Source organism: Bombus affinis, chromosome 10 (assembly GCF_024516045.1).
Source record: "Bombus affinis isolate iyBomAffi1 chromosome 10, iyBomAffi1.2, whole genome shotgun sequence".
In the NCBI taxonomy this organism is placed as follows: domain Eukaryota; kingdom Metazoa; phylum Arthropoda; class Insecta; order Hymenoptera; family Apidae; genus Bombus; species Bombus affinis.
The window spans coordinates 1,940,017-1,964,506 of record NC_066353.1 but is presented as its reverse complement, the minus strand read 5'-3'; the positions used below and the strand labels follow the sequence as shown (position 1 = coordinate 1,964,506).

The following is a 24,490-nucleotide window of genomic DNA, read 5'->3' as shown; positions in this document are numbered from 1 at the left end:
AAGAATATGCAGCTTTATCCCAGAAAATTTAAGATTCTCTAGAATTTGAAAGAAACAGGTAGAAATAATTTATTCAATGTTTCAAAGAATCTGAAAGAATAAATAAAAACGCATTCATTAAAGACAATTTTTTTGAATACAATTCATTTTATATAGAAAACTTTCTATTTTCAATTTAATAAGCAATAAGATATTTTAAACAGCTCATTAACTTGCCCAATATGTACATATCTAAATAAAAAAAATATAATATATAAATAAATAAAAATATATCTAAATAAGAATTAGAATATTATGTTACTATATCTAATTGGGTATCGCAATTAAATCTAATTCTTTGATTTTTATACTGTTAACTTCTTAATTTTAAAATGAATTTTAGTGACTTTTAATCTTAAATGATTATTTATGTATCTTCTCAAATTATTTAATACACTGACCTGTCAATTTTGAACACGTTTCCTTCTGAATTATTGATAGGTTTAATGAACCAATTAAAAAATGATATTGACAGTATACTTTTAAGAAGGATCTATGTTCTGGGATACTGAACGTGGACACATAAATACATGTAAAAATATTTTAACTTTTTTAAGAGAATTTATTAAAGATTACCTATGTAATCTTTAGATCTTTATACGTCTGAAACAAATCAATTCAAAAGAATGTGTAAAAATATAAAGGAGACGAAAAAGTTAGTCCAACAATAAGAACTGGAATCTCAATATTATTTTTCAAGAGAATTCAGAGGATTTTTCAAGAGATTCAACTGTGAATAATGGTTCTTTTGACAAGTTTTATCCTCCTAATGAATAGAACATGATAGAGACCAAAAAGATGCGGCTTTCAATTTCTAGGTCAAGCTGTTTAGTTTTGTAGTTCCTTTTTTATTATCTAATCTCCATAAAACCAGAGATGTAAAATGTTATTGCAATGACACGACATATAGCTTTGATACACTCTGTATTTCCAGTTTTACTAAAAATGCATTTCTTAGTATTTAAAATATTTTGTTTGTCTACATTAATGATAATAATATTTGATATTGTAAAATATCTATTTTAATAAATGTATAATTGTGTTTGTTTAAATATTCTTATTTAAAATATTTATTTTGTTATTATAAAACTAAATGTTTTGCTAATTACACTTCTTTACTAATTGTTTACCACAAATATTTTACTAATTACATACACTTTCTAATATAGTGATAAATACCTTCCTTTTTTGAATCGAGCAATGAGTCTGCTTTTAGTATGAGAGATGTTATTCAATTTTCACTTTAAAAAACAAGTTGACCATATTTCCAATGCTACATAATGCTCGGTATTAAGCAGGACGTTAAAGAATTTTCTTCCAGAAAAGTTAAATATTTATTACTTTTGTAAATTTTTTGCAAGCTTTGTGTGCAAAAGTTGGAACAAAGTCCGCAACTTTTTTCCAGCGGTGTATAAATAAAGATAATTTATTTTTACTTAAAGAACAGAAAAACCGACGAAAGTCATATTTGATTTATAATTCAATGCAGAAAGAAAAATAACTTGATCACAAAATACCAAATTTTAACATGTACAGATTCTTACGAATCCAGTTTTCTAAATTTAATCCAAAGCAAATTATTTCTGGAAATTAATTCGATATTTTAATAAAATTAGAAATTGAGCTTATATTACGAATATTTTCCCATTTAACAGGATGTCTTGAATATATCACTTTTTATATGCCAGACATCGGGTCCTATCAGTATATTGATGTTCGAGGAACGAGAGAAATCGTAGACGTTGTCTTCATCGGCGTCGTATGGGGGTTAGTGATCAGGAGACAGTATAAAGCAGAGTGAACACAAGACTCGTGCTCACTAATGGCAAGATAGGGAGGGAATGTATAGTGGCAAACGATATAAAGTGTCTTGCTGGAGTAGTTACGAATTTTCATGTCGTGTTCGTGCCGCGAATTTGATCATTAAACAAACTACGTGTAGTTTTATTTTTTATTAACAACGAAATTCCGAATCGCACAGGAAAGATGGAACTGTGATACATGTTGTTTCTGTTACTCTGTGTATTATACCTTCGAATTAGTACGACCTGTTAGAACTAAAGTTCTAACTCAGTAAGTAAAGTAGTTTGAGTGATGTGCTACAATTTTATTCTCTCCAAATTTTAGTCGGTCCGCAACAAATAACAAAATTTGCATGTGGTAAGATGTTCGTCGTATTATGTGAAAAGTTTTGTCTGACTGGCTGAAACAATGCGACACCTGAAATAATACAATAAATTAAAAATAAAAAATGATGAGGCTAATTAACAATCAAATATTTCCGTAACGTAATGTGTTTTCTAATTTCGTAGAGATTCATTGTGTAGATAGATGAGATAATAAATTAGAATTATATTGAAATTCATATGAAGCTACTAATTATTTACAATATAATAAATAATCATTTTCTTCCAAATATGAAGATATATATTTCATATATCTTTTTATGAATCTTTTTCTAAGAACACGCGTATCAAGGCGAGAAATTACGAACTTCTATGCTAAGAAACAGCGGGTAAAGATCATAAAAATTGTTAACATCAAGGTATGCTGGCGTTATTAAGTATGCAGAATATATTTTCTTCGAACAGCTTGGTAGCTCTGATTCCACCAAGAGATGCTTCATAGGTACTCACGACACGTTTCATTCTGCATATGCACTCTCTTTCGCTTTATACTTCGATATTAATGCAACATGCGTACTTGAAAGATGACAGATCATCTACTCGGATCACCTTGTTTATTATGTCATCATGTTAATAACTGTGCGCGATATTAGAAAATTACGCTTACATTTGTGAAATTAAAAGCAATATAAACAAATATGAGTGAATAGCGCCTACGTTACAAGTTATATTTTATAATTAATCATTATAAATACGGAACTCGAAAATTATATGAATTTATTTAACTGTTAAAAAATTGAAATTATTTAAACTGTTAATTTGAAATTACGTGTTCAAAACCAAAAATTCCCTTATATAAATGTAATTGAATATGTGGTCAATAGACATGTTTAGTGCTCAGACATTATTTCATTTACGTAAGTTCATAATACTTGTGCTATCTTGTTTTTTTATTACTTTCTAAATAAGGATAATGTCTTAAATACTGTTGAAATTTTGAACATTCAATCTACTAGCGTTTCATTTGGACAGAAATTTGGTATACTCCACTAGTTTAAAAGGAACGAATCCTTAGTTAAGGAAGATGTGGAGAATATCTTTACTGAATATATACCTCGTTTTACATTCAAAACGATGGATAAAGGTGTTAATTGAATCCTTTTAGAATACTCGTTTTGCCTAAATGTGAAACTTCGATAGTAAATGTTTAAGGGAAGATAACCTTCTATCAAGTTTCCAGATCACAAACGTTGGTGTACATGCTTCTCAACATAAAGATTCCTTAACCAGGCATTGAAATCACTAGAAGAACTAGATCACAGTAACGTTTAACAGAGTTCCCAACACTTAAATTTAGTTTTATTAGTTCGTCCGAATTAAACATTGTATATTTATGTACTCGAAATACAAACCACTCTACTCTACTATTACGTACTCTATTATTACAATATTTTAATTACCAAGTGTTCACGAGTTAACAAGCATAATTTATATTCTTACGTGTGAATATTTTGGAGACAATAATTTAACGACTACCTCATTCCATCACTTCATATCGAAGGTAAAAAAAGCTTTACATTTTTTAATGACGTCAAAGAATATAAAAAGGAAAGCATGATTTAAGAAACTGACAAAATTTGAAAATGTCATGCCATACCATTATCTGAGATATGAACAAATATTTTATATCCTAGGCAGATTTTATTTTCAGAGTTACTCGGCTATTTGCAGCGGTAAAGAAATGCTTATCATCTATTCACAAATTTTTTTTAGTTACTTTTTTGGGGTTATTTTAAGAAATATTTCAACTGACGTCAAATGTGATATTTAGACATTACAAATGACATTACATTATGACATTACAAATATGATTTTTGATAGTATTTTCGAACCACAGATGTTTATGAATAACAGCAATAAAATAGTTATAACTATCGGTTGTTTTATAACATAATTCTAATCACAGAGTCGGAAAAAAGTTATAAAAGAAGCAAGATGCAAACATATTCAACGATCTTCCGATTGTATTATATAAAAAGTAATATTTAAAATCAGAAAGAAATGACATTTTCTTTATGATAAGAAAACAAAAAGAATAAGTCTTTTATGCGAATATTGAAGGATATATATAACGAGAAAACATCAAATTTATCAAATAATATAAGAAAAGAAGGTGAGCCAGAGAAGGTTTATGAGTGAATCATAAATTATATATGAATTTCTCCCAAGTTTTTAACCAAAGATTTTGGCTAGATCAACGCATTAATTAAATCACAAAACAACGCCTATATAATTTTTTTTTTAACCTTTATTGATTCGTTGATTTTGATGACCATCTACCTATGACACCTCGATGATTCGGCTCTCATATTTAAAAATTACAAGACACGCTAGCTATTAACTTATGAATTCAAAATGCGTTCAATTAATTTATCAACTGTTTTTGCTGTTCGGTCAACATAAAATAATAATTCGTGTTAATAATAGAAGTCCCAAAGAACACTTTTGTTCATGATGTTGCTGCAGTTAGTTACTGTAAATGGTTATTGTCGTATTATTATTATTGCAAATTTTCGATGTATATTACCGATAAAAATCTACAATCTATCATGTAGATAGATATACCTCCGAGTTATATTCAAACGTATAAGTTACCACATACATTGAACATGTACAAGAAAAACAGGAACGGAATAAAAATTCGAGAATGAAAAATTTCTACAGCCAAAAAAAAGTTATTTTGTTCATAGCTGTGTGAATAGCTGTGCAAATAACGCGGACGTGTCAATGACCTTGACAAATTAAGATGAAATCCCGTTTCAAACTTTGAATATGTATTTGTATAGTTTGAACGTAATTTTAACATGTTTCTAGATCTATTTTCTCAGTCAGACTTTGTCGAATAGATATATGTACTGTGTTTGCACGTGTCTTTTTAAACTTCCCGTACTATACAATCACATTATTCCTAGTAAAACAGTATGTTCGAAACGTAAACTTCTTCAAATGAGTATGTTTGTATATTCCGCTTATCTTATAAAATACTAAATTAGTAATTATGACAGTAGGAACAAGATATGACAATAAGACTAATAAAACATGTGCTACATGCTTAAATATTATTATTTCGAAAATGAAACTGTGACAAAAATTTTTCAAATTCTTATGAGAAAAAGAGATTCTTCCCTATTTCGTACCTGAATGAAAACAAATTATTGAATTATATTGATTATATTGAATTATATTATTATATTGAATTAGGGTTACAGAGTTGATCGACAAGGCGCTATAATAAAGCAATCCCTCTGTTTCAGAACTTTACGATCAAGGAGACAGAAAAAAGTAAGGCAACGAGACACGCGAAAACCAGGTCGCAACCATGAAATTCACAAACCCGCTGCCGCAATTTAAAAGTGAGTAATCGTATGTACATGCATATATGCATATGTCAATCAATAGGTACCATTAAGCATATCGTATTTTATAAATATGTCAATAATCGGCATCGAGAGTGGTTTTTTAATATTTACAAAGAAATTTTCGTAAGAATCTTAAAGGCCATATAAGGTTTGCTTAACACATGATATGTCCCTATTTGCGAAAGCAATGCAAGTTTCCACTTCTAGCGTCACAAAACAACTGAAGGTGTTGTTGTACAGTTAAGGCCAAGGTGATAACGGCACAAGTAATAATTTTACCCTCTGACGAGGACACAAATCTGATGAAATTATAAATATACCGTATTACACGATAAAAGTAGAAACATAATATAGACGTTCTATTCAATAAAACCAAATTTGAAATTTTTTTAGTTCTGTTACTATTAATGCCAGGCAGCGATCTATAATGTAGAAAAACTTGTTACTCGCTGCAAATGTTCGATAACTATGTAGAAACGCAACCTCGATCACGTTTTAACAATATGTTTTCATTATCTAAACATATGAATTACATAAAAACAATAATATGGGAAAAACATCAGAAGTGTTGCACGAAATGATGATACCTTTTCCTTATTTTCCTGTTTTCCTTCCTGTTTTTGTCAGCCTCTACTTCTTCTTTTTATCTTATACAGTATAAATAATTATTTTCAGTCAGGCGTTCCATAGTTGATGTTTTAATGCGTTAGACAAAAATTAAATACTCTGTTTCATAATCTAGTTTCACTATATTCTATTTCTGGTTTCTAGACGTTAATTCAATAATCCGAATTTAAATTAGTTATATGATTCTATAATTATTTATGATTATTAGATATATCACAAATTTTTATCGCACACATCATAAGTATTAGGATATAAAGATATCACTTTTCGAGAATATTAAATAACTGAAGCTTTGAAAACAATTTTTAATGAATTAAAGAGAACCGAGTTAAACGAAGTCGAAAAATAGACAAAAGAATTTTGAGACATATGCGTATGTATTTTACTTTAACTGTCTGTTATGTGTAACAAGCATATAACGAGTAGAATGTTAATAAATTTTTCGTCAAAAAAGTTCCTTGATTGAAAATGATTTAAGATTTTAATGATACGGGATGTCATATATTAACATATATTAACTAGTATCAACTTTGGTAATCGTTTAAAGGTCTCGGCCATTGAAGAACTACTCAAACGTGTATAACCGGTAATAAAATACCGAAGTTTCGTAAGAGACTTTCGAAAATTGTACATGCTGAATTTCATTTCTAAAGAAAGTCAAGGAATGTTAATATGATAGCATGATTTTGACCTCAACACGAATACCTTTTCTGCTTTGTCTTGAATGATCGATTTTTACTGAATAAAAAATCTATGATATCTGAGATCTTGTATGATATTTGAGATAAGAAGAACCTTTTATTTTTTATTAATGAGACATTTATCGCCATAATGTACACGATATGTCAGAGACTTTTATAAATAATCCAAACTTATCAATTAGTATACTTCGAAGAAGAGATAATGAATTTCGTGGTAATAGTTCAATTATTAATACTTCATTAAATTCTGACTAAAATACTTCTACATCATAACTCTGTCTTTATCGTTTTATTCGAATACTTTATATTCCACTAATTTCCTCCTGTTTTACGATAAACGAAACAATCTTTGGTCAGAAATAAACAGTGAAGCGCACCACATTAAAAATATCGAATTATTATTAAAAAAGTTACGTGTTCATTGATCGCTTTTTTATCATACAAGATAAAATGACATAATTATTCAATATGAATGCCAATGCAACTAAAAAATTTGCAATTCTTATAATATTTTTATGTAGATATACGTGAATAGTCGTAACTAATGGCTAGTATAATATTTCCGACAAATTGTTTTGATTTGTGAATGGCCAGACTCTTTAGGTCAAGGATTAATTCTTGCTGTATTGGGAATTGGTTATGTTTAGTTGAAACTGAAATTGACAAACTTTATCTCTTGAATTCTTGATACTGCATATGCAACTTTCGTTTACATTTTCCTAGTTTGTAAATTAAAATTTTATGCGTTTAGTGAACAACAATGGCAATAACAAACACAACATCCTGATTCCATTAGTACATTGCATATGTAATGATATACATATATAATATATCATTTCTCTATTCATGATAGGTTTACATATCGAGATTACATATGTAATAACGTATGTTGTCACCGATTATCGTTTTAATTGTTCTTCATTCAAATCACGCCGCTAAACTAAAAAAGTAAATGACATCTGTCCACCGTGGCAATTATTAGCTCATACATAATGACATTTGCATACATTACTTTCGCTATGACGCTGTAAATAAACACACACACCATTTTCGTATACACACAGTAGCTCCCAATGGCACGCGTTACAATTACGTTTTTCTAAGCTATGTAGTTACAGGGTACAGAGTACAGACAGTACGAGGCAGACCCGAGAGACCTCGCAACTCCAGCTATGTACAAACATGACAGTACCTCATATTGTTTTATAGAGCTTTAGGAAGCTAATACTAACACAGTAGTAATAATAATTTTACTTATTTTAAAATAAATAATTATGAACATCTATTCTACCAAGGAATATATTTTTAATTATCTATATTATACAAGCTATAAATTTGCATATTTTTAAGAAAATAACTAATTAAAGTGATGGATCGAGAGAAAAAATTTTTATTTGTTTAGGAATATTAAAAGCGCATTGGTAGTAAGTCAGTACTTCATTATCTAGAATAATTTCAGCATTACGTTACCATGGCCAGATAAAAATAACTTTTGTCTTGTTTACTCGTCTGTCGTATTTGTCTGTAATAAAAAAAAAAAATGACATTATCGTAATAAAAAGGATAGGTATATTGACGAGTTCGTTGGAACGGAATCAATTATTTTTATTTTGTTTCTCTTCTCTTTAAAAAGCAATAAATTATAAATTGAGCGAATCTACAAATTTTGTAACGTTCAGTGCATCCTATTATCTTTTACAATAAACAAACAGCAAACAACCTTTTACAATTATCAAGTTGTTGTAAATTACTATAAGTGATCAAAGAAAATACTTATCCTTCAAATTCCACAAATTACATAAATAAAATATTTCATTACATATCACTATAAATGTTCAAAATCTCCAAAATGAAATAATTTCTCCTAGGAAATAATATTGTAATCTATAATACATATATTCAACAATTAAATTCTGAGACGAGATGCTTTCGATGCTTACATGCGTCATTTATTCATAAGTGGAAATTAATTTGCTAGAATCACTGTAATCGCTCATAAAACGTATTGCGCGTGATTCATGTATTTCTGCATATTCATACAATGTAAGAAAACCCCCCAGGAACAATCGTTAACCCAATTTGTCCAACTTTTTGTCAGTGTAAAAATAAAACGATACGAAACTTCGTTAACAACCTAATTTTTAGCAAACCATGAATTACCAGCAATTTACGTCATCAGTAAAAATAATACCTTCCAAATTAAGGTACAACGCAGTAAGATGAGTAAGAGATGAGAACCATAATGAACGACAGAATAAGGCAATTCGCTAACTAATACTTTTACCATCTACCTAACCGAAGAAATAATTTTTAAACTGGTCCTTTTTCTTAGGTTTATATATTACTTAATGTTGAATTTGAGTCAAGGTAAGCAGGGTAGTGCGAATCACAAAACATACCGTAGAACGTGATTGACGCTTATCAATAATATTTATATCTTGACACTTCGTCTAAAATACGTATCCTATAAATCGCCCTCCAATACAAAGAATTCCTTGAAAATCAAATTCATAATCGAATTCAAGTACTAGAAGGAGAAATTACATACACGTAAATACACGCGTCATAACTTGCATAATAAATTCTTTATGTATCATTTATAATCATCTTAAGATTTAGTTAATTCAAGAGATCAAAATTGCTCTAGCATGTTATTATGTTGATCATCGGTGGTACTATGGTCAAAAAAAGACGTTTAAAAAATTCAAGGTTCGATTAAGAAATATAAATGACAACTACTTGACATTGCATTTACGTTATAAAGCAACAAAAAGCTAGGAATTATCTGATATTGTTCAGTTTTTTGACGCAAGATTTATTCGCGATTAACTATCCAATGGATAGAATTGTTATTAATATTTATAGAGTAATAAAATACAAATGCAAAAAGAAGATATGTATATTGTACTCCTCGCACTCCTATCAACACTTTTATCTACATATGTGAAATATATTATTTACATATCTCAAACGCAATTATTGAACGAATTATCATATGTTTTAATTCAATCTGCATGTGATGTAAATATATGTACTTGTTAGTTTATCTTCCAATTTAATGAATTTGTTTATAAGTGTGATTTACATAACAGTAGATTGACAGAGATATATAAATAATCCGGAATTTTAGAACTTGGACCAATCGTCATTTCTGGCATTCAACAATAAATTTGTAATTCGTAATGACTTATTAAATTTATGTAATGTGCAGGCTGAGTTACCTATCTGAGAGACGATTTCCGTATAACAATAATAAAAGCAAATGATTTTTATGCATTTTTTTTAGACTAGCTACTAGTTATATGGACTAGACATTCTTGGGATGTAAATATAGTCTTGAAATAAAAATGTTATATTTTTCCTTTCAATCCTTGTTATTGTTCATTGACTTTTTAAATTGTTGCGTTTAATAACTTTTTAAACTGGCGTGTACGATAACTAAAAAACAAATTGATTAGTCAATTTTGGACAAAACTTGTTCACTTTGTTACAAATTTTTGTTACAATCCAGGGATTGAACTTCAAATTTTTACTTGATTCTTTATTTATAATATTTTTTCTAACAATATAAACTTCATTTATCTGCCAAATAAAGTCAATTTTTTTTAAAAACTAGAACTTTCAAATTTTTCGTTTATCTTTCAAAAATAGATTCAATCACATAAGCTATCTAATTTTAAGAAAATTTCTTAATTTTTGCATTCTGATGATAGTGACGCATGCTATTCTGCACGCCAACAACGTAACTATTGTTAAAGATGATCACGAAACTTGGTTAATATATAATAAACGATAAAAGAAACTGGAATAAAAAAATTACATTTAAAACTCCCTATTTACATCCCAAAAACGTTTAGCCCCATATAACCAATAGTTGGTTAAAAAAAATTTATAAAAACTACTTGCATATACTGTTGTTCCACGAGAATACCCCTTAAGCTGAAATATTTTCGACGTCATTAATTATATTGAGAAATGTTTCAGATAAAGGATAAATGGCTTCAAAGCTGGCATATTTTAATATTACAATTAGTTTTTCTGTAGGTAGGTAGGTAAAGATCATGTAGAGGTGAACTTTGTTTTCTTTTTAATACGATCATATATTTCTTAATACATTAATTTTTGTGCAGCTCAAGATTTTGTATAAAAAATTACTAACCTACTTATGTCGGAAAACTATTAATTTAATAGATGTTTTAACTTTTATTTTGTAAAACTTACCATATGAAAGATAGAGAAAGACATAAGATACTAGTTTTATATTTGTTTTCCTATAAAAAAGATTGTTTAACAAAAAAGTTAAACAAATTTTATTAATCATTTTTCTTTTCTATTACAGAATGCATAATATTCTTCTCAGTAGGCATCAGTTGCAGCATTTTGGCTTGCCTTATACGTACTATAAATCCAATGAAATTAATATTAGATCAAGTAAGTGTACCTAAATAATACCATGTTCGTAGAAATTGTAATTAAAAATTCATAAATAAGTTTCTATGACAATTCTCGAGACATTGAAACAAAATTATTCAGCTTGTCTGAAAACAAGGCATCGTGCTAATTGCAAAAACTTGTTTCAGGAACTTCGAATGACACCGAATTCATTGATTTTTGAACTATGGAGGAAGCCTATCGTTGATGTTTACATGAAAATATACATATTCAATATCACAAATGCGGAAGAATTTCTCGAAGGCGGAGTAAAGTTAAAAGTTGAAGAAGTTGGCCCCTACGTCTACCAGTAATTAATACGAACTTTTCCATTTCATTTTATAAGTTAGATAGACTATTCAACATTTTGACAAACTATTCATAATTGATTTTTTCTTTTCACTCTTAGGGAAATTTTAGAAAACACAAATGTCACCTGGCACGAGAACAGCACGGTTTCGTACATTCCAAAGAGAAAGATAGTGTATGTACCAGAACTGTCGACTGGCGATCCGGAAACAGATACGGTGTTTGCTCCAAACATACCCATGTTGGTAAGTAAATACTAAATTCATAAATTGATGGATAATGTTATTATTTACAAATGTATGAGTAATTAATCAGTTAATTATGATCGTCATAATGTGGTTTCGCATACAATATTTCAATCATTCTAATGTTCTGACGATAAGCGTTCAAAAATTCCAGTAAGAGATCCTAAAAGTTTTTTCAGAGAGAATAGTTCAATTAATTGATATGGTTATATACAACTACAAAGAAAGATACTAATAAAAATGTATAGAATGAGAAGCTTACCAATAGTAAAGTTTATATGGGAACATCATATGTTCATTTTTTTTATTGATGGTCACATTTCAATAATGCTTAAGCATTGACATGAAACGATCAATTTTGAAAATGCTTTAATAGTTTTACGATATCATATTCTTTAACGTGAGATTGATTTAGTGTTAAGAGTATGCAAAATATGCTGAATAAGTACAAAACTGTTTAATTGCAGTAATCTTACAATTATCAATTTATGATCCTATTATAATTATGTGAGCAAATGTTAATTAATCATTAGTCGTAATGATTCATAACAATTCCTATGATAACAGTTCAACGATATTTCAAAGTCGTTATCCGTGATACAATTATCCAGCTTTCGCTAATAAAAGAAACAATCATCAGTAATAAATCAGTAATAAATCAGTAATAAATCAGTAATAAATCATCATAGGAGATTTACTACTTTAATTATAGTATTTTGTTTGTTGTCAGTTACGACAATTAATATACAACATTACAAATAGGATTTCGAGATGTCATTCCATTAAAAAATTGTTTTCTTTACATTACATATCCACGATTATTTATTCTGAAATGATATTTAAAATGCGCACTAAATTTATGCAAAACTATCTCACGCGATGCAATAAATCCATGATCAATAAAATAAGTTAATATCATTATTCCATATGTATCCATGATTCTTATATCTGAATAGTTTTAGTACGTACTATATTCTTATTCGTTGTATTGTTTGTATTAATGATTCTAATTTTTCTTATATGTATTATTACACTTTTAACACTCACAGGGAGCCTTTTCAACGCTGCACGATGCTGGATTTTTTGTGAACTACCCTTTGAATAGCCTGATAAACTTGTTAAACAGTAAACCAATATTACATTTAACCGTTCACGATTATCTGTGGGGCTATGAAGATTCTTTGATTCATCTTGCAAGCAATATCATGCCAAGTTTCATAAACTTCGGCAAATTCGGGCTGCTTGACAGGGTAAGTTATTTTCTTTAATTGTAAATAAAAACAATTAATATTAACATTAAAATTAAAATTAATAAAACAAATAAATGTAAGAAGAATAAATGATGATTTACCTCCAAGAAAACCTAATCACATTAACAAATCTGCTTATACATATGATAAGTAAACTCTAAGGTGCGATATTTATCACATAGTACTTAGATACATTATTCTGTTCTAAGAAAAGTCTTCCAAGAGTTATCATACAAAAGCTAATAAAATGTAAGAATAGTTATTCAAGACAAACACATGCAATAAATACAGAAGGAATCATACAATATACATATCATTATTATAAATTGCTTTGCCAATGCTTTCGTAAACGGAATAATCAAATGCATAAGAAACTCTTTCGTAAAAGCACTTGTAACGAACAATTACGCGTCACGTTTTGTCATTGATCTTTGCTTTTCATGAACCATTGCTCTATACTAGGTGAATGGTATAACTGTCGTCACGATTCTTCAGGGACTTCCGTTAGCACTGTTCAACGCGTATTTGATTGTGTATCCTTCAATAGGCAATTCTTGTAGATCTTTGTGAGCTAAACACGAATCTGTAAACTGTCCTTTCTTAGAACCAAAAAAATTAATTTTGAAAAGAATTCTACGTTTTTAACTTTGGAGATGTTTTGTGCTTTTGCAGTAGTAGCTATTGAGTTGCGGTTGAGATAAAAAGATTCTCTGGATTCTGCCGAAGAAAATGATATGTATTATTATTGCGTTATAAAATTTTAACCCTTTGCACTCGAGAGGCGATCTTCCGTCGCCACGGCGTTCCGTGTGACAACTCGAGAGAAGAATGAGAGGCGATAATCCCTGTATATGCTAGATTTCGACCCCTCCAATTAATGAGAGCGAAGTATTGATTCATAAATAGATTCCTTAGCTCTTTATATTGTTTATTATGAAGTGTGAAGTGTTACATTTTAAGATGGAAATGAAATATTTATGCTCAAATTCTTCCGAAATTATAGTTCTGGCAACGTCTCCGACGTTAATTCAAATTCAACGATCGTGACAGAAGTATTATAGTTTCGTAAATTTAGAAGCTCTAAAAAAATGGATTTGGAAATTTGTTTAATTAATTCATATATTCTGTAAAAAAGCAAAAGAACAAAAGGCCACTTAACTACCTGCGATTTATAAAAACCTTAGTCAGCCAGTTGAGAGGAGATATTCGACAACCGCGAAATCGAGCTTCGACGTACTAATTGTGATGAAATTCGGTTAAATGGAAAGCTTCATGTAATTTTAACATTAACAAAAAGAGATTGTAAGGTGTATTCTTACCGAAACAAAGCAGGAGGGAGATACGAAACTTATTATTGCAATACTTGTCCCGATAAGCCAAGGATGCATCTTGACAGATGCTTTATAATTTATCGTAAAAAAAAATAAAATACAAAAAAAATATTAAAAAATTATATACTCAAAGATGTAAATATAAATAGATTATTAAAATATAATGTTTTTTTAAGTTAATTTTTGTATACAATCATTTTATATTACCTACGAGACACTCGTCATATACGCGCAAAATTACCTCGAGTTGCTGCTACGCCTGACTGAAAAGGCCGTCGAGTGCAAAGGGTTAAACATGTTTAAATAATGATCAATGTGAAAAGAACGCATCATTATTTGCTTACATTTTTTGGTTTATTTCAAAACCGAATGATGATCCGATAGCAGACATTTTTACTAAGGAAAGCATCAAGAGAAACCAGAAAACCATGTTTTGTTTACAATATAAAAGCGAAACAGTTTAACAAAATACGCGGCGGCGATAGTGACATTCAATGTTGCCGGTTACCTTGCCTGCCATTTGGCATAACGGAACCGATAAACAGCAAGCTCATACTGTAATAGCACAAAACATCTCAAAAGTTGAAAATTTGTAATTTCTTTTCAAATTGTTTTTTTTGAAAACTGTGAATTCTAGGAAAAAACGATTTGCGAAGACAATATAAGTAACGTTGCAATGTAAGAAAATGCAATGTGATTTTAACCTTTCATTGAAGAAACAATTTTTTGAAAACTGATTAACTTTTGTTTGAAATATTTTTTTGTCAGATTATTGGGAGTAAAATGCGATGAATGAAATCGTCATTGAAAAATCGTGGCGATAGTTGTAGCATACATACATCCTGTATATAGAACAAATATCAATACATATTTTTACAGCATTGCTGAAAAAGAAACTTTTACCACCAAACACTAAACAATAGAAAGTTCTCAATTTATTGAAATCTCGAATGAAGGTTGGGCAAGAGAAAGAGAGAATGTCAAGTTTTAACATTTCTCAGAAAACAAAAATTTATTTTTAGATATTATAATGTCGCAGCTTCATACCTTCTCATATATCAAAATAAAACACCATTTTATTCTGCATCATTTTCAACTTTCACTTATAGTTTTAAATAACATATGCATAACATATTAAAGAATAAGAAGTATTCATTTTTCGTTGTACATTTGAATTTTTTATGATTTACTCAGAAAATTTTAATTCATAATACGACATGTCCAATGATAAAGAGCACATGGAAACGAAGAGTATACGAAAAAATTTTGTAAATGTAAAACTAAAAAATGTCAAAATTCGTTAAAATCGGCATTCCCCTTTTTCTGCTAAACTTTAAATGCTAATAACATCCTAAAGGATGTAACGAAAATACTAAGAGCAACGTCCGGCAATTAGACATATCTGAAATATAAACTACTTAAACTATAAACAATTTAAAAGTAATAATTTTGTAAACAAGATTGCAATAATTAGTTGCAAACACCATCGACATGAGTAGATTAACTTGACGCAAATGCGTCAATTCCAATATCGTATTGCGTATGAGATAAATTAGCTACGAAAAAATCAAATGAATAATATACCGGTTATTGACACAAGTAACTAACTTCGTCTGTATATAAATCGATCGAATCATTTCAAGCTTTTTGTTGCAGAACTCTCATATACACGATCACATCAACATCTTGCAACCGCCAATTACACATACAAGCTCCACGCGATTTAACGATTATGTGAAAAATATAACATTTATATATATATATATATATATATTAGGTTATATATATATATATATATATATAAATGTAACATAAATTATAATATATAACATTTATATTATAAATATAACATTTATATATATATATATATATATATATATATATATATAAATGTTATATATGTATATATACACAAATACATGAGTCAAATGCGATATCAGATATACACATGTGCACCATATTGCAAACATAATACGCCAAATTACCGAAGGTTTACGCAATTATTTCTAGCCGTTGCTCCTTTCACTGTTTGTGCAAACATGCATTTCATGGTTCACGAGGTTAGTGTCAACAACTTTTAACTACACAAAAAACAACTATATATTAGTAAACATGAACAGGTTGTCCTAGTGTATGTTCAGCGAATGAATTTGATCGGAAGTTATTCTTTATCGCTAATCTCGTTTACTTTTAAAACTACTTAATTTGTATCATGGATATTTTTATATTCAATTATAAAAATATCTCATAAATGATTAAAATCCCATCTTATTAGGCATAAAATTCTATTTTTAATATAATAAAATTTTTAAAATGATTTTATTTGATCAATTAAAAATATTAAGTTTTAAATAATATAGAAATATATCATTTCAAATTTTGGAATAGTTTAAATAACATATGAGAATTCAGCAACAGAAAGTTATGTTTCTAATATATGTATCTTGTCCCATTTTTTTTTTTTTTTTCGTCATATGGTGGTGCACAATACATTTCAAGAATCTCGCCTTTTTTTCAAATAAGTCGATATAATTGCATAATATATAGTAACAAGCGCATATCATATATCATGTCAAGTTCAATGAACGTTTTATAATAATCGTCTTCGTATACCTCTTATTCACGTTGGCATGATTTCTCACTTGCATACAAACAGTTATTCGCGTGTGTTTTCCTTGTCGTTAGAAAATATGTGAGAAATGTCAATCCGCCACCAAGATATAATTAAAAATAATTCTATGATCTATGATGTTTCCGCTTACTTCGATATTAATATTTCCACCAGTAACTTAATCATTTATTGTCAATTTGCAACGGGAATGGTAGAAAATGAATACTATTTAATAATATCCATTTTTCTTCTTTCGAATTACGTTTATCAATATTTTAAGAAGCGATTAAACATTTTGTTATACCTTTATTCGCAATCTTTTCACGTTTTTGCTTTTGAAATTTATATTAACTGTGAAATTATATCATTTATATCGATAATGCATAATCGATGATCAAAGTGCATTCACGAAAAGCATTTATTGACAACTTTTTTAGATGTATGACGAAGGAAACAATGTCGTGCTCATGAATATCGGGCACAATGAGAATATGACCGAGGAAGAAGGACGTTATTTAAGTATTCAATTGTACAACGGCAGTCCAGGAATGTCACAATGGGGATATCGAGAAGATAATAGAAACGAAACATATCCAGAGTAAGTGGAGAGGAAAAACAACAAAAGTCAATTAATAAAAAGTTAAGTGGAAGAATTGAGTATTATCGCAAACTCTTCACATTACAGGAATACTATTTGTAATCTCATTAGAGGAAGCACCGAAGGAGAATTATTCCCAGCATATCTAGACAAACGTGCTGCATTCAGAATATTCAGGAAAGCGTTCTGCAGAACGATACCAATTGTTTTCAAAGAGGAAGTGGTAGCAGAAAACGGTCTAGGTGGTTATCTTTACAGCATGTCAGACAATTTCTTAGATACTCCTGATGCAAATCCGGATAATACGTGTTATTGTAAGAAAAAAGGAAAATGTTTAAAGAAAGGACTAACTGACATGACGCCGTGTTACTACAGTACGTATCTCTTATTAACTGATGAATACTTAGCGATATTAGATTTCTTACCAATTTTAGCTCACCATACGTTGGCTTGTTGGATGATATAAGTTCTTGCACGAATCAGACTCGCCGACTAAATATCAGAATAGCAAAGTTTCTACCTGTGAGCGTAACATCATCGGCCAGACTCTAACATTAAATGTCAAAAGCTGAACTTTGCGAATATAATGCAGAGTGTTAGACCACGTGTCTACCAAACATTTCTATAAAACAATATTAGACTAAGCGTTTCTTGAACGTAGCTGTTATACTGTTTTTGAAACCGATAACCAACTTTTTTAAATACAATTTTTATACCCTTTCTTAACAAATTTAAAAGGTTAGAAGACTTAGAAATTTTCATCTAGATCAAGATATTTCATAGTGCTTTTTCTTTATAACGTTGATTGAAACGTAATAACTAATACAGATATATAAAAGTACTTGTTATTAAGGTATCTTACTTATTTAAGGTATCCCTGCAGCGATGTCTTTACCGCATTTTCTTCACGCCGATCCCAGTTTACAAGAGAATATCGAAGGTATTAATCCAGATCCAGAAAAACACACCACGAAGATCATTCTAGAACCGGTAAATACAATACTAAGCAACTAGCTTATTAACATTTGCTAGGATTTATTCGGCATCTATGATTGCTTTAAGATACATAACGTAGCTTCTTTCTTTGATTTTATTATTTGCTTCGTAATTTATGTAAGTATTGCGAGGCTGGCTACTGCTTGAGCAACTTTTATCAAAAGCACATTCTCCTTAACGAAAGTGTTACGCCGTGTTTCACAAGTAAAGACATAATATGCGAGAATAACGTAGATATTCGAAAGCGATCTATTAGTTACCTAATTGAACAACGATAATGTTTAATGTGCTCGTGAGATTGGTACTAATAACCATTAAAAATCAACAAAGCAATTAAATCCATTGAATAGTTTTCAATAATATCGAAATTGTATAGAAAAACCGAAGTCGAATTTTATTATTGAGAATCGATGATTAACAGACCATATTTTTCTCATTTTTCTTCGTAGACAATCGGCTTCCCGATGAAAGTAAACTCAAAAGTACAGATCAATCTTGTTATGCATCCTGTTCAGTACAATTCACAGATTGAAATTTTTAATAACTTAGTAATACCATTATTCTGGAGTGACCTGGTGAGTATTCTTCATTCAGATTTTTACATCTAACATGCTCGTAAAACCGTTCGTAATTAACAATGGGCATGTAGAATGAAGCTCTACCTAATCTACTTTAATCTACCTTTAAAGTCGACAGATCAACATTCTTAATACTATCACAAATAATCGCCTCTTTTATAAACCTGTTCAACACATTGTCCGATAACATTTTCTCTATATATACTTAAGCGTGGTAATAAAGTGAGAGTAGGATATGTATGAGTATTGTGAAATAGCCTAAATAGCATTGAACAAATGTTCATTCAGGTTTCAAGTGCATCGAGGTCTATTCAATACAAACATATAATGTTTAATATGTTAATTACGCTACAAATATATATTACGCTAGTCATAATCATTTTTCGAAAAATACATACTTAAAATTGGAAAGTTATAATAATTCCAATTACAAGCAACCATAATGTCTTAAACTTATATTTTCATAAATTTATTTGCAGGTAATACCTCAAGTACCCAGTGACTTGTTGTTCCTCGTGAGATTACTGCTTCAAGTAGGACCAATAATGCAGGAAGTATTTATATGGTTATTGGCTATCGCAGGGGTGACGATGTTCGTATTATTGATAACCACATTGTGGAACACCAAACAGCAACAACAATCACTTCCGGTAGACAGGAGAGATAGCTATGATTTACGAGTACCATTACACTATGGTCAATACACAACGATACAAATTTTATCGGCTATCAAAAACTGACTAACCAAACATTATAAAAGTATTCGTGTACGATGCTCAAATTTACTTTAATATAACTAAATATACTTTAACATTAGATGATAATATTCGTTTTATTTTCCTATGAGTGGAAAATGCACCAACGCTCTCTATTATATACTTTGATTGACTCAGAATACGGCAAAAGGTATTCTACGTTACAGTACACATTCAGGGTTTTGCGCTAAAAATATTCTCGATATGGATCGATATTATTCTAACAGAATATTATCGTTGCATGCTTTTATTCATTTAGTAATTTACGCTCTCTTTTGATGTACCACGGAATTCATTTGATATTTCGCTATACATAATTAAACGTACGTTATAAATGATATTGTAATAATATTTCTTCTATCACATGTATACATACAGAAACTTTATTGCAGTATTTTATTTGTTACATATTGGATTTATATACTTATGTATACATATGTTACCAATATGTAACATAACTAATAATATAAACCTGCCGAATATAAAATAATAAATATATTCTGATAATGTATAAAAAGAAGAATATGACGTATGACATTTGTATACTTGTGAAAAAAGTTCGATTAATGGAATTCGTTCGCAAAAAAATTGTTGTTGTATACAATATTCTTTCATACTTAATGTCAAGAAGGAAACATTCAAATATAATAAATCACTTACATATTATTATTCCTGTATTCAGTATTTTAATTGAAACATTAATCACTACGAAAGCTATCACTTTGTTCCGTTTCGATTTACACCATCGGAAGTACCTAGCTTTACTACTTGTTTAAAACGAATTTAATGTGTATTTCAATACAACATTCTCTTCTCGTAGAAAATATTACGCTCGCTATAACTTTTAATTATTGTAAAAAATGAATTATGTATTATACTACTGGACTACATTTATCAGTTATTAAGTAATTATATTTAGGACGCAAAAATATGTTCTAATTTTGTCTAACGTATTAATTCTCAAATTTCTTTATATTTTTCGCGATTTCGTCTATTTAATGATATTCCTAAACTGAAATTAGAATTCAGTTTATCATACTATACACTTAAGACAATTTTGACTTCTATTTTCATAATTTGAAAAATAAAATCACATTCGATAACAGCAATAATTTATATAGGTATTCAGATTTGTTAAGATATTTTACTTAAAAAATAAGCAATACATATATATATAACGTGTAAAAATGAAGTTGTATTTGCTATATATTCCTTAAAACATGTATTGCTAAATATGCCTGTTTATGATGAACCATAAATATTACAATCGTTTCGTTATATGATTACTCTCTTTAATTTCTCTTTTAATTTTCCTTCATCTTTTGTAATGAAATTTTTATTGAAAACGCATAACGTAAAATTTATTTACTCAGTACCTGTGATAAGTTATCTATTATTTTATTAAAGAGTATAGATAATTGAAATAAAATGTCTTTTGTATATTCATTATTTGCAAAATTTTATTTCCTCTAAAAATATTGTTATTACATATAGAATCTATATAAAAATATATGTATATTTTATAACAGAATAAAAATATTAATATAATTATAACAAAAGTATTACACAGCATACAATTACAAATATTCCTTAGGAATTGGTAATAATTTGTTACATACACATGTTTATATTGTAACAAAGTCATAAATTATATACTACAATTCTATGAGAAAGTTACATATCTTAAACATTATATATTGCCAATTTCTATACTATAATATTAAATATATACAATTTACGAGATATTCACATAGAAACATATAAAATTCTCATACAATTTAAATAAAAAATAAAAGCGTGATCAAATTATAAATCATTTAGTTTCTTGAATACATAATCCATTTCAGGTCTATTTTGTGCCATACGATTAGTACACCACTTTCCCAAAATCATTAGGTTGTTGTAAACCTGTTTATCTTTCTCACCTGCTTTTTTATCTATTAGCAAAGGAAGATCTTTGTCTTCCCAATTGTCAATAAAATCTTTTAGAAACCTATTGCCCAACCTAGATTTATCATAAGCTGGTAAACCAGTAGCTAGTTCAAACAAAACTATACCATAGCTGTATGTATCGACTTTCGTAGATAATTTTCGTCCATGTAAAAATTCTTCTGGGAGATATGGTCTAGTGCCGTGAATTTTGCTTACCTGAAATAAAAATAATAATAAAACAAATAATAATGATAATAAATAACAAGATATTTCATACATTTTTTCAATAATATTATCATTAGAACAGAACTTACTTCCATAGAATCTCTTTCAGGACCTTCTCTCGCTAAACCAAAATCACCAATTCTAGGTTCTAAATTTTTATCAAGCAAAATATTAGCACTCTTTATATCACCATGTATCAAGGGCTTTTCTCCAACTGTGTGCAAATATTGTAAACCACATGCAGCTCCTTTAGCTATTTCATGACGTTGGATCCAAGATAATGGCTGACTTTTCTGTTTTAACAATAACCGGTCTTCTAAAGATCCATTTTTCATAAGCTGATAAACAATACAAGGTAGTTTGCCATCTAAACTATAAGCATATAGTGGTAATATATTTTCATGCCTACAAGAATTTAAAATTTTAATTTCTCTAAAGGACTGTTGAAGTTGAAGTAGATGACTTTCATCAGAATCTGTCCCTCTTTTTTCTATTTTCTTAATAGCTACAGCTGTATTTTTCCATGTGCCTATATAACAAAGATATAATAGTTTATTTAGATGAAATTAATATATATTAAAAAATTTATTGCTTCTATCCTGATTACCTCTATACACAGTCCCAAAGCCACCTCTCCCTAATATATTATATAAGTTCCATTCATTGGTAGCTATACTTAGTTCACTATAAGGAACATGGGGTATAGCTGCTTCTGCTGAGAAAATGATAGCATCATTATCTTTTCTTCCGCTAGTTGGAGTACGTTGTAAAGAACCTAATGCAGGATTTGCTGCTGCTAGAGAAGCAACAAGTAAGTTGTTAGAATTACTTGGAACAACTCCAACATGCAAGGCTTGCATAGGTCGATTTAAAATTTTATGGGATTCCTCCCTAGTATTTTTCTCTACAATAATCTTCGGCATATTTGGTTCTGGTGGTGCAATTTGATTAAAATTCTGTGTTCCAATCTTTAAATCTTTTGTGTTTTTATTCAAGCGTTTCCCAAGTATTCTATGGAGATTTCCTTCTCCATTATAAAGTAATTTATGAAATTTCTCTTCGACAAATGATTTCAATGGTACCATAGATTGATAATGCTGCATTCTAGATAACAGCACAAACAATTCCAATATCGTATGATTATAGTGACCCCACATTGTTAATAATTCATCCGTTGGATTTTTTTCTTTTCGCAAACTCTGTATTGTCAATACATCATATTTCATCCATGTTCCTAAATGAATTCCCATTTAATGTTAAACTTTTTACTAGAACCTTTTATGAAGTATTGCTAAATTATACTAAATACACTTTTAATTATTAAAATTATATTATTGGAACTTACCAGCAAGTTCTTCCCACTTATCATTTTGATTAAGTATTTTACAAATCTCCGATCGTGCAAAAAATGGCAATTGATAAATATATTTGATATTATCCGTAGAGTTTAATGTAGCCATAGTTAGGGTCACATACATATACTAATCTAAACCAGAGTTACCAGTCTGGACACTCTTATACCAAAAATGTCAAAAACATAAAGCAAGCATCTGTCAAATGAAGCCAAAAAATATCAATATGGCAACAACACCGGATATCGTTCTGCATACGGTCGTAAATGCTTTAGAAATTGGCCGCTGGTCATAGCACTGCAGAAGATCTGTTAGACTTTTGCATTTAACGCCACTTTCGCCATTCTTACCACCGAAAGCAAAGAATGTAAATTAAACTACTGCTCATAAATTTTTTCAGTGTATCTAGAATAAATTTCATGTGATACAGAAGAATGTTTAAAAAAATGTTGACTTATATAATAGGATAGAGTTCAGTTGTAAAATTGATCATATCGCAAGTTGCAAACACAAGTGGCGCTGCATGACAAAACCTAACAAATCGATTGAAGCCTTACTTCAGAAACATTTTCTGATGCGTAAGATTATCTCAAGTCCTTATCTCTCCACTGGAATTTCCAGATCTGTACTTAACTGTGATCTAATCCGACGAGACTTGTTTATATGACGAAAAAGGAAATGAGAATACTTGCGCCCATGTTTTAGGTGTACCACAATACAGGTGCTCCATCATACGGACAAATGCTGAACTTCCGCGCTAACATATACAAGAACCTATAAAGTTAGGGATCTGCTCTGTTTGGTTCCATGTTAGCATATGCTACGCATACATACCATGCATAGCATGATAAATACATATCTACCGGATAAATACATGTCAATTATTATTATAGTATTAATATTAAAGACTATAAACTCTTTTATTCATTCTACTGTTTTACTATTTTATATTGTTACTTTATATA

The 24,490-nt window shown here is 29.2% G+C and overlaps 2 protein-coding genes across 5 annotated transcripts; one reads left to right on the top strand and one right to left on the bottom strand.

Annotated features, from left to right (window-relative positions):
* The first annotated feature begins 1,845 nt into the window (after positions 1-1,845).
* Positions 1,846-20,685, top strand: LOC126921364 (scavenger receptor class B member 1-like). Of its 3 annotated transcripts, none has more exons than XM_050732890.1 (11): positions 1,846-2,112; positions 5,480-5,578; positions 11,252-11,343; positions 11,493-11,653; positions 11,753-11,897; positions 12,947-13,147; positions 17,527-17,687; positions 17,775-18,061; positions 18,559-18,677; positions 19,133-19,258; positions 19,741-20,685. In XM_050732890.1, exons 2-11 carry the CDS (start codon positions 5,545-5,547, stop codon positions 19,999-20,001), a joined length of 1,587 nt encoding a protein of 528 aa, XP_050588847.1. In that variant the 5' UTR covers positions 1,846-2,112; positions 5,480-5,544; the 3' UTR covers positions 20,002-20,685. The 3 variants fall into 3 exon arrangements, with proteins under 3 accessions (XP_050588847.1, XP_050588846.1, XP_050588848.1); XM_050732889.1 differs by having other exon boundaries at positions 1,846-2,199; XM_050732891.1 differs by lacking the exon at positions 1,846-2,112 and adding an exon at positions 3,064-3,082.
* A 773-nt stretch (positions 20,686-21,458) lies between these two features.
* Positions 21,459-24,427, bottom strand: LOC126921366 (serine/threonine-protein kinase pelle). Of its 2 annotated transcripts, none has more exons than XM_050732894.1 (5): positions 24,083-24,427; positions 23,519-23,723; positions 22,781-23,407; positions 22,263-22,702; positions 21,459-22,164 (listed from the first exon to the last, which is right to left on the bottom strand). In XM_050732894.1, the coding sequence occupies exons 2-5, from the start codon at positions 23,649-23,651 to the stop codon at positions 21,823-21,825; spliced, it is 1,542 nt and encodes a 513-aa protein (XP_050588851.1). In that variant the 5' UTR covers positions 23,652-23,723; positions 24,083-24,427; the 3' UTR covers positions 21,459-21,822. The 2 variants fall into 2 exon arrangements, with proteins under 2 accessions (XP_050588851.1, XP_050588852.1); XM_050732895.1 differs by having other exon boundaries at positions 24,160-24,427.
* Positions 24,428-24,490: the final 63 nt, after the last annotated feature.

What these genes read in the sequence shown, in the direction of transcription:
- LOC126921364 (XM_050732890.1), top strand. Translation starts at nt 5,545, where the DNA reads ATGAAATTCACAAACCCGCTGCCGCAATTTAAAA. An exon ending in CGAAGATCATTCTAGAACCG is followed by an intron (nt 18,678 to 19,132) that starts GTAAATACAATA and finishes TTTTCTTCGTAG; the next exon opens with ACAATCGGCTTCCCGATGAA. An exon ending in CATTATTCTGGAGTGACCTG is followed by an intron (nt 19,259 to 19,740) that starts GTGAGTATTCTT and finishes ATTTATTTGCAG; the next exon opens with GTAATACCTCAAGTACCCAG.
- LOC126921366 (XM_050732894.1), bottom strand. Translation starts at nt 23,651, where the DNA reads ATGTATGTGACCCTAACTATGGCTACATTAAACTCTACGGATAATATC. An exon ending in CTTTGGGACTGTGTATAGAG is followed by an intron (nt 22,703 to 22,780) that starts GTAATCAGGATA and finishes TTTGTTATATAG; the next exon opens with GCACATGGAAAAATACAGCT. An exon ending in CTGAAAGAGATTCTATGGAA is followed by an intron (nt 22,165 to 22,262) that starts GTAAGTTCTGTT and finishes TTTTTATTTCAG; the next exon opens with GTAAGCAAAATTCACGGCAC.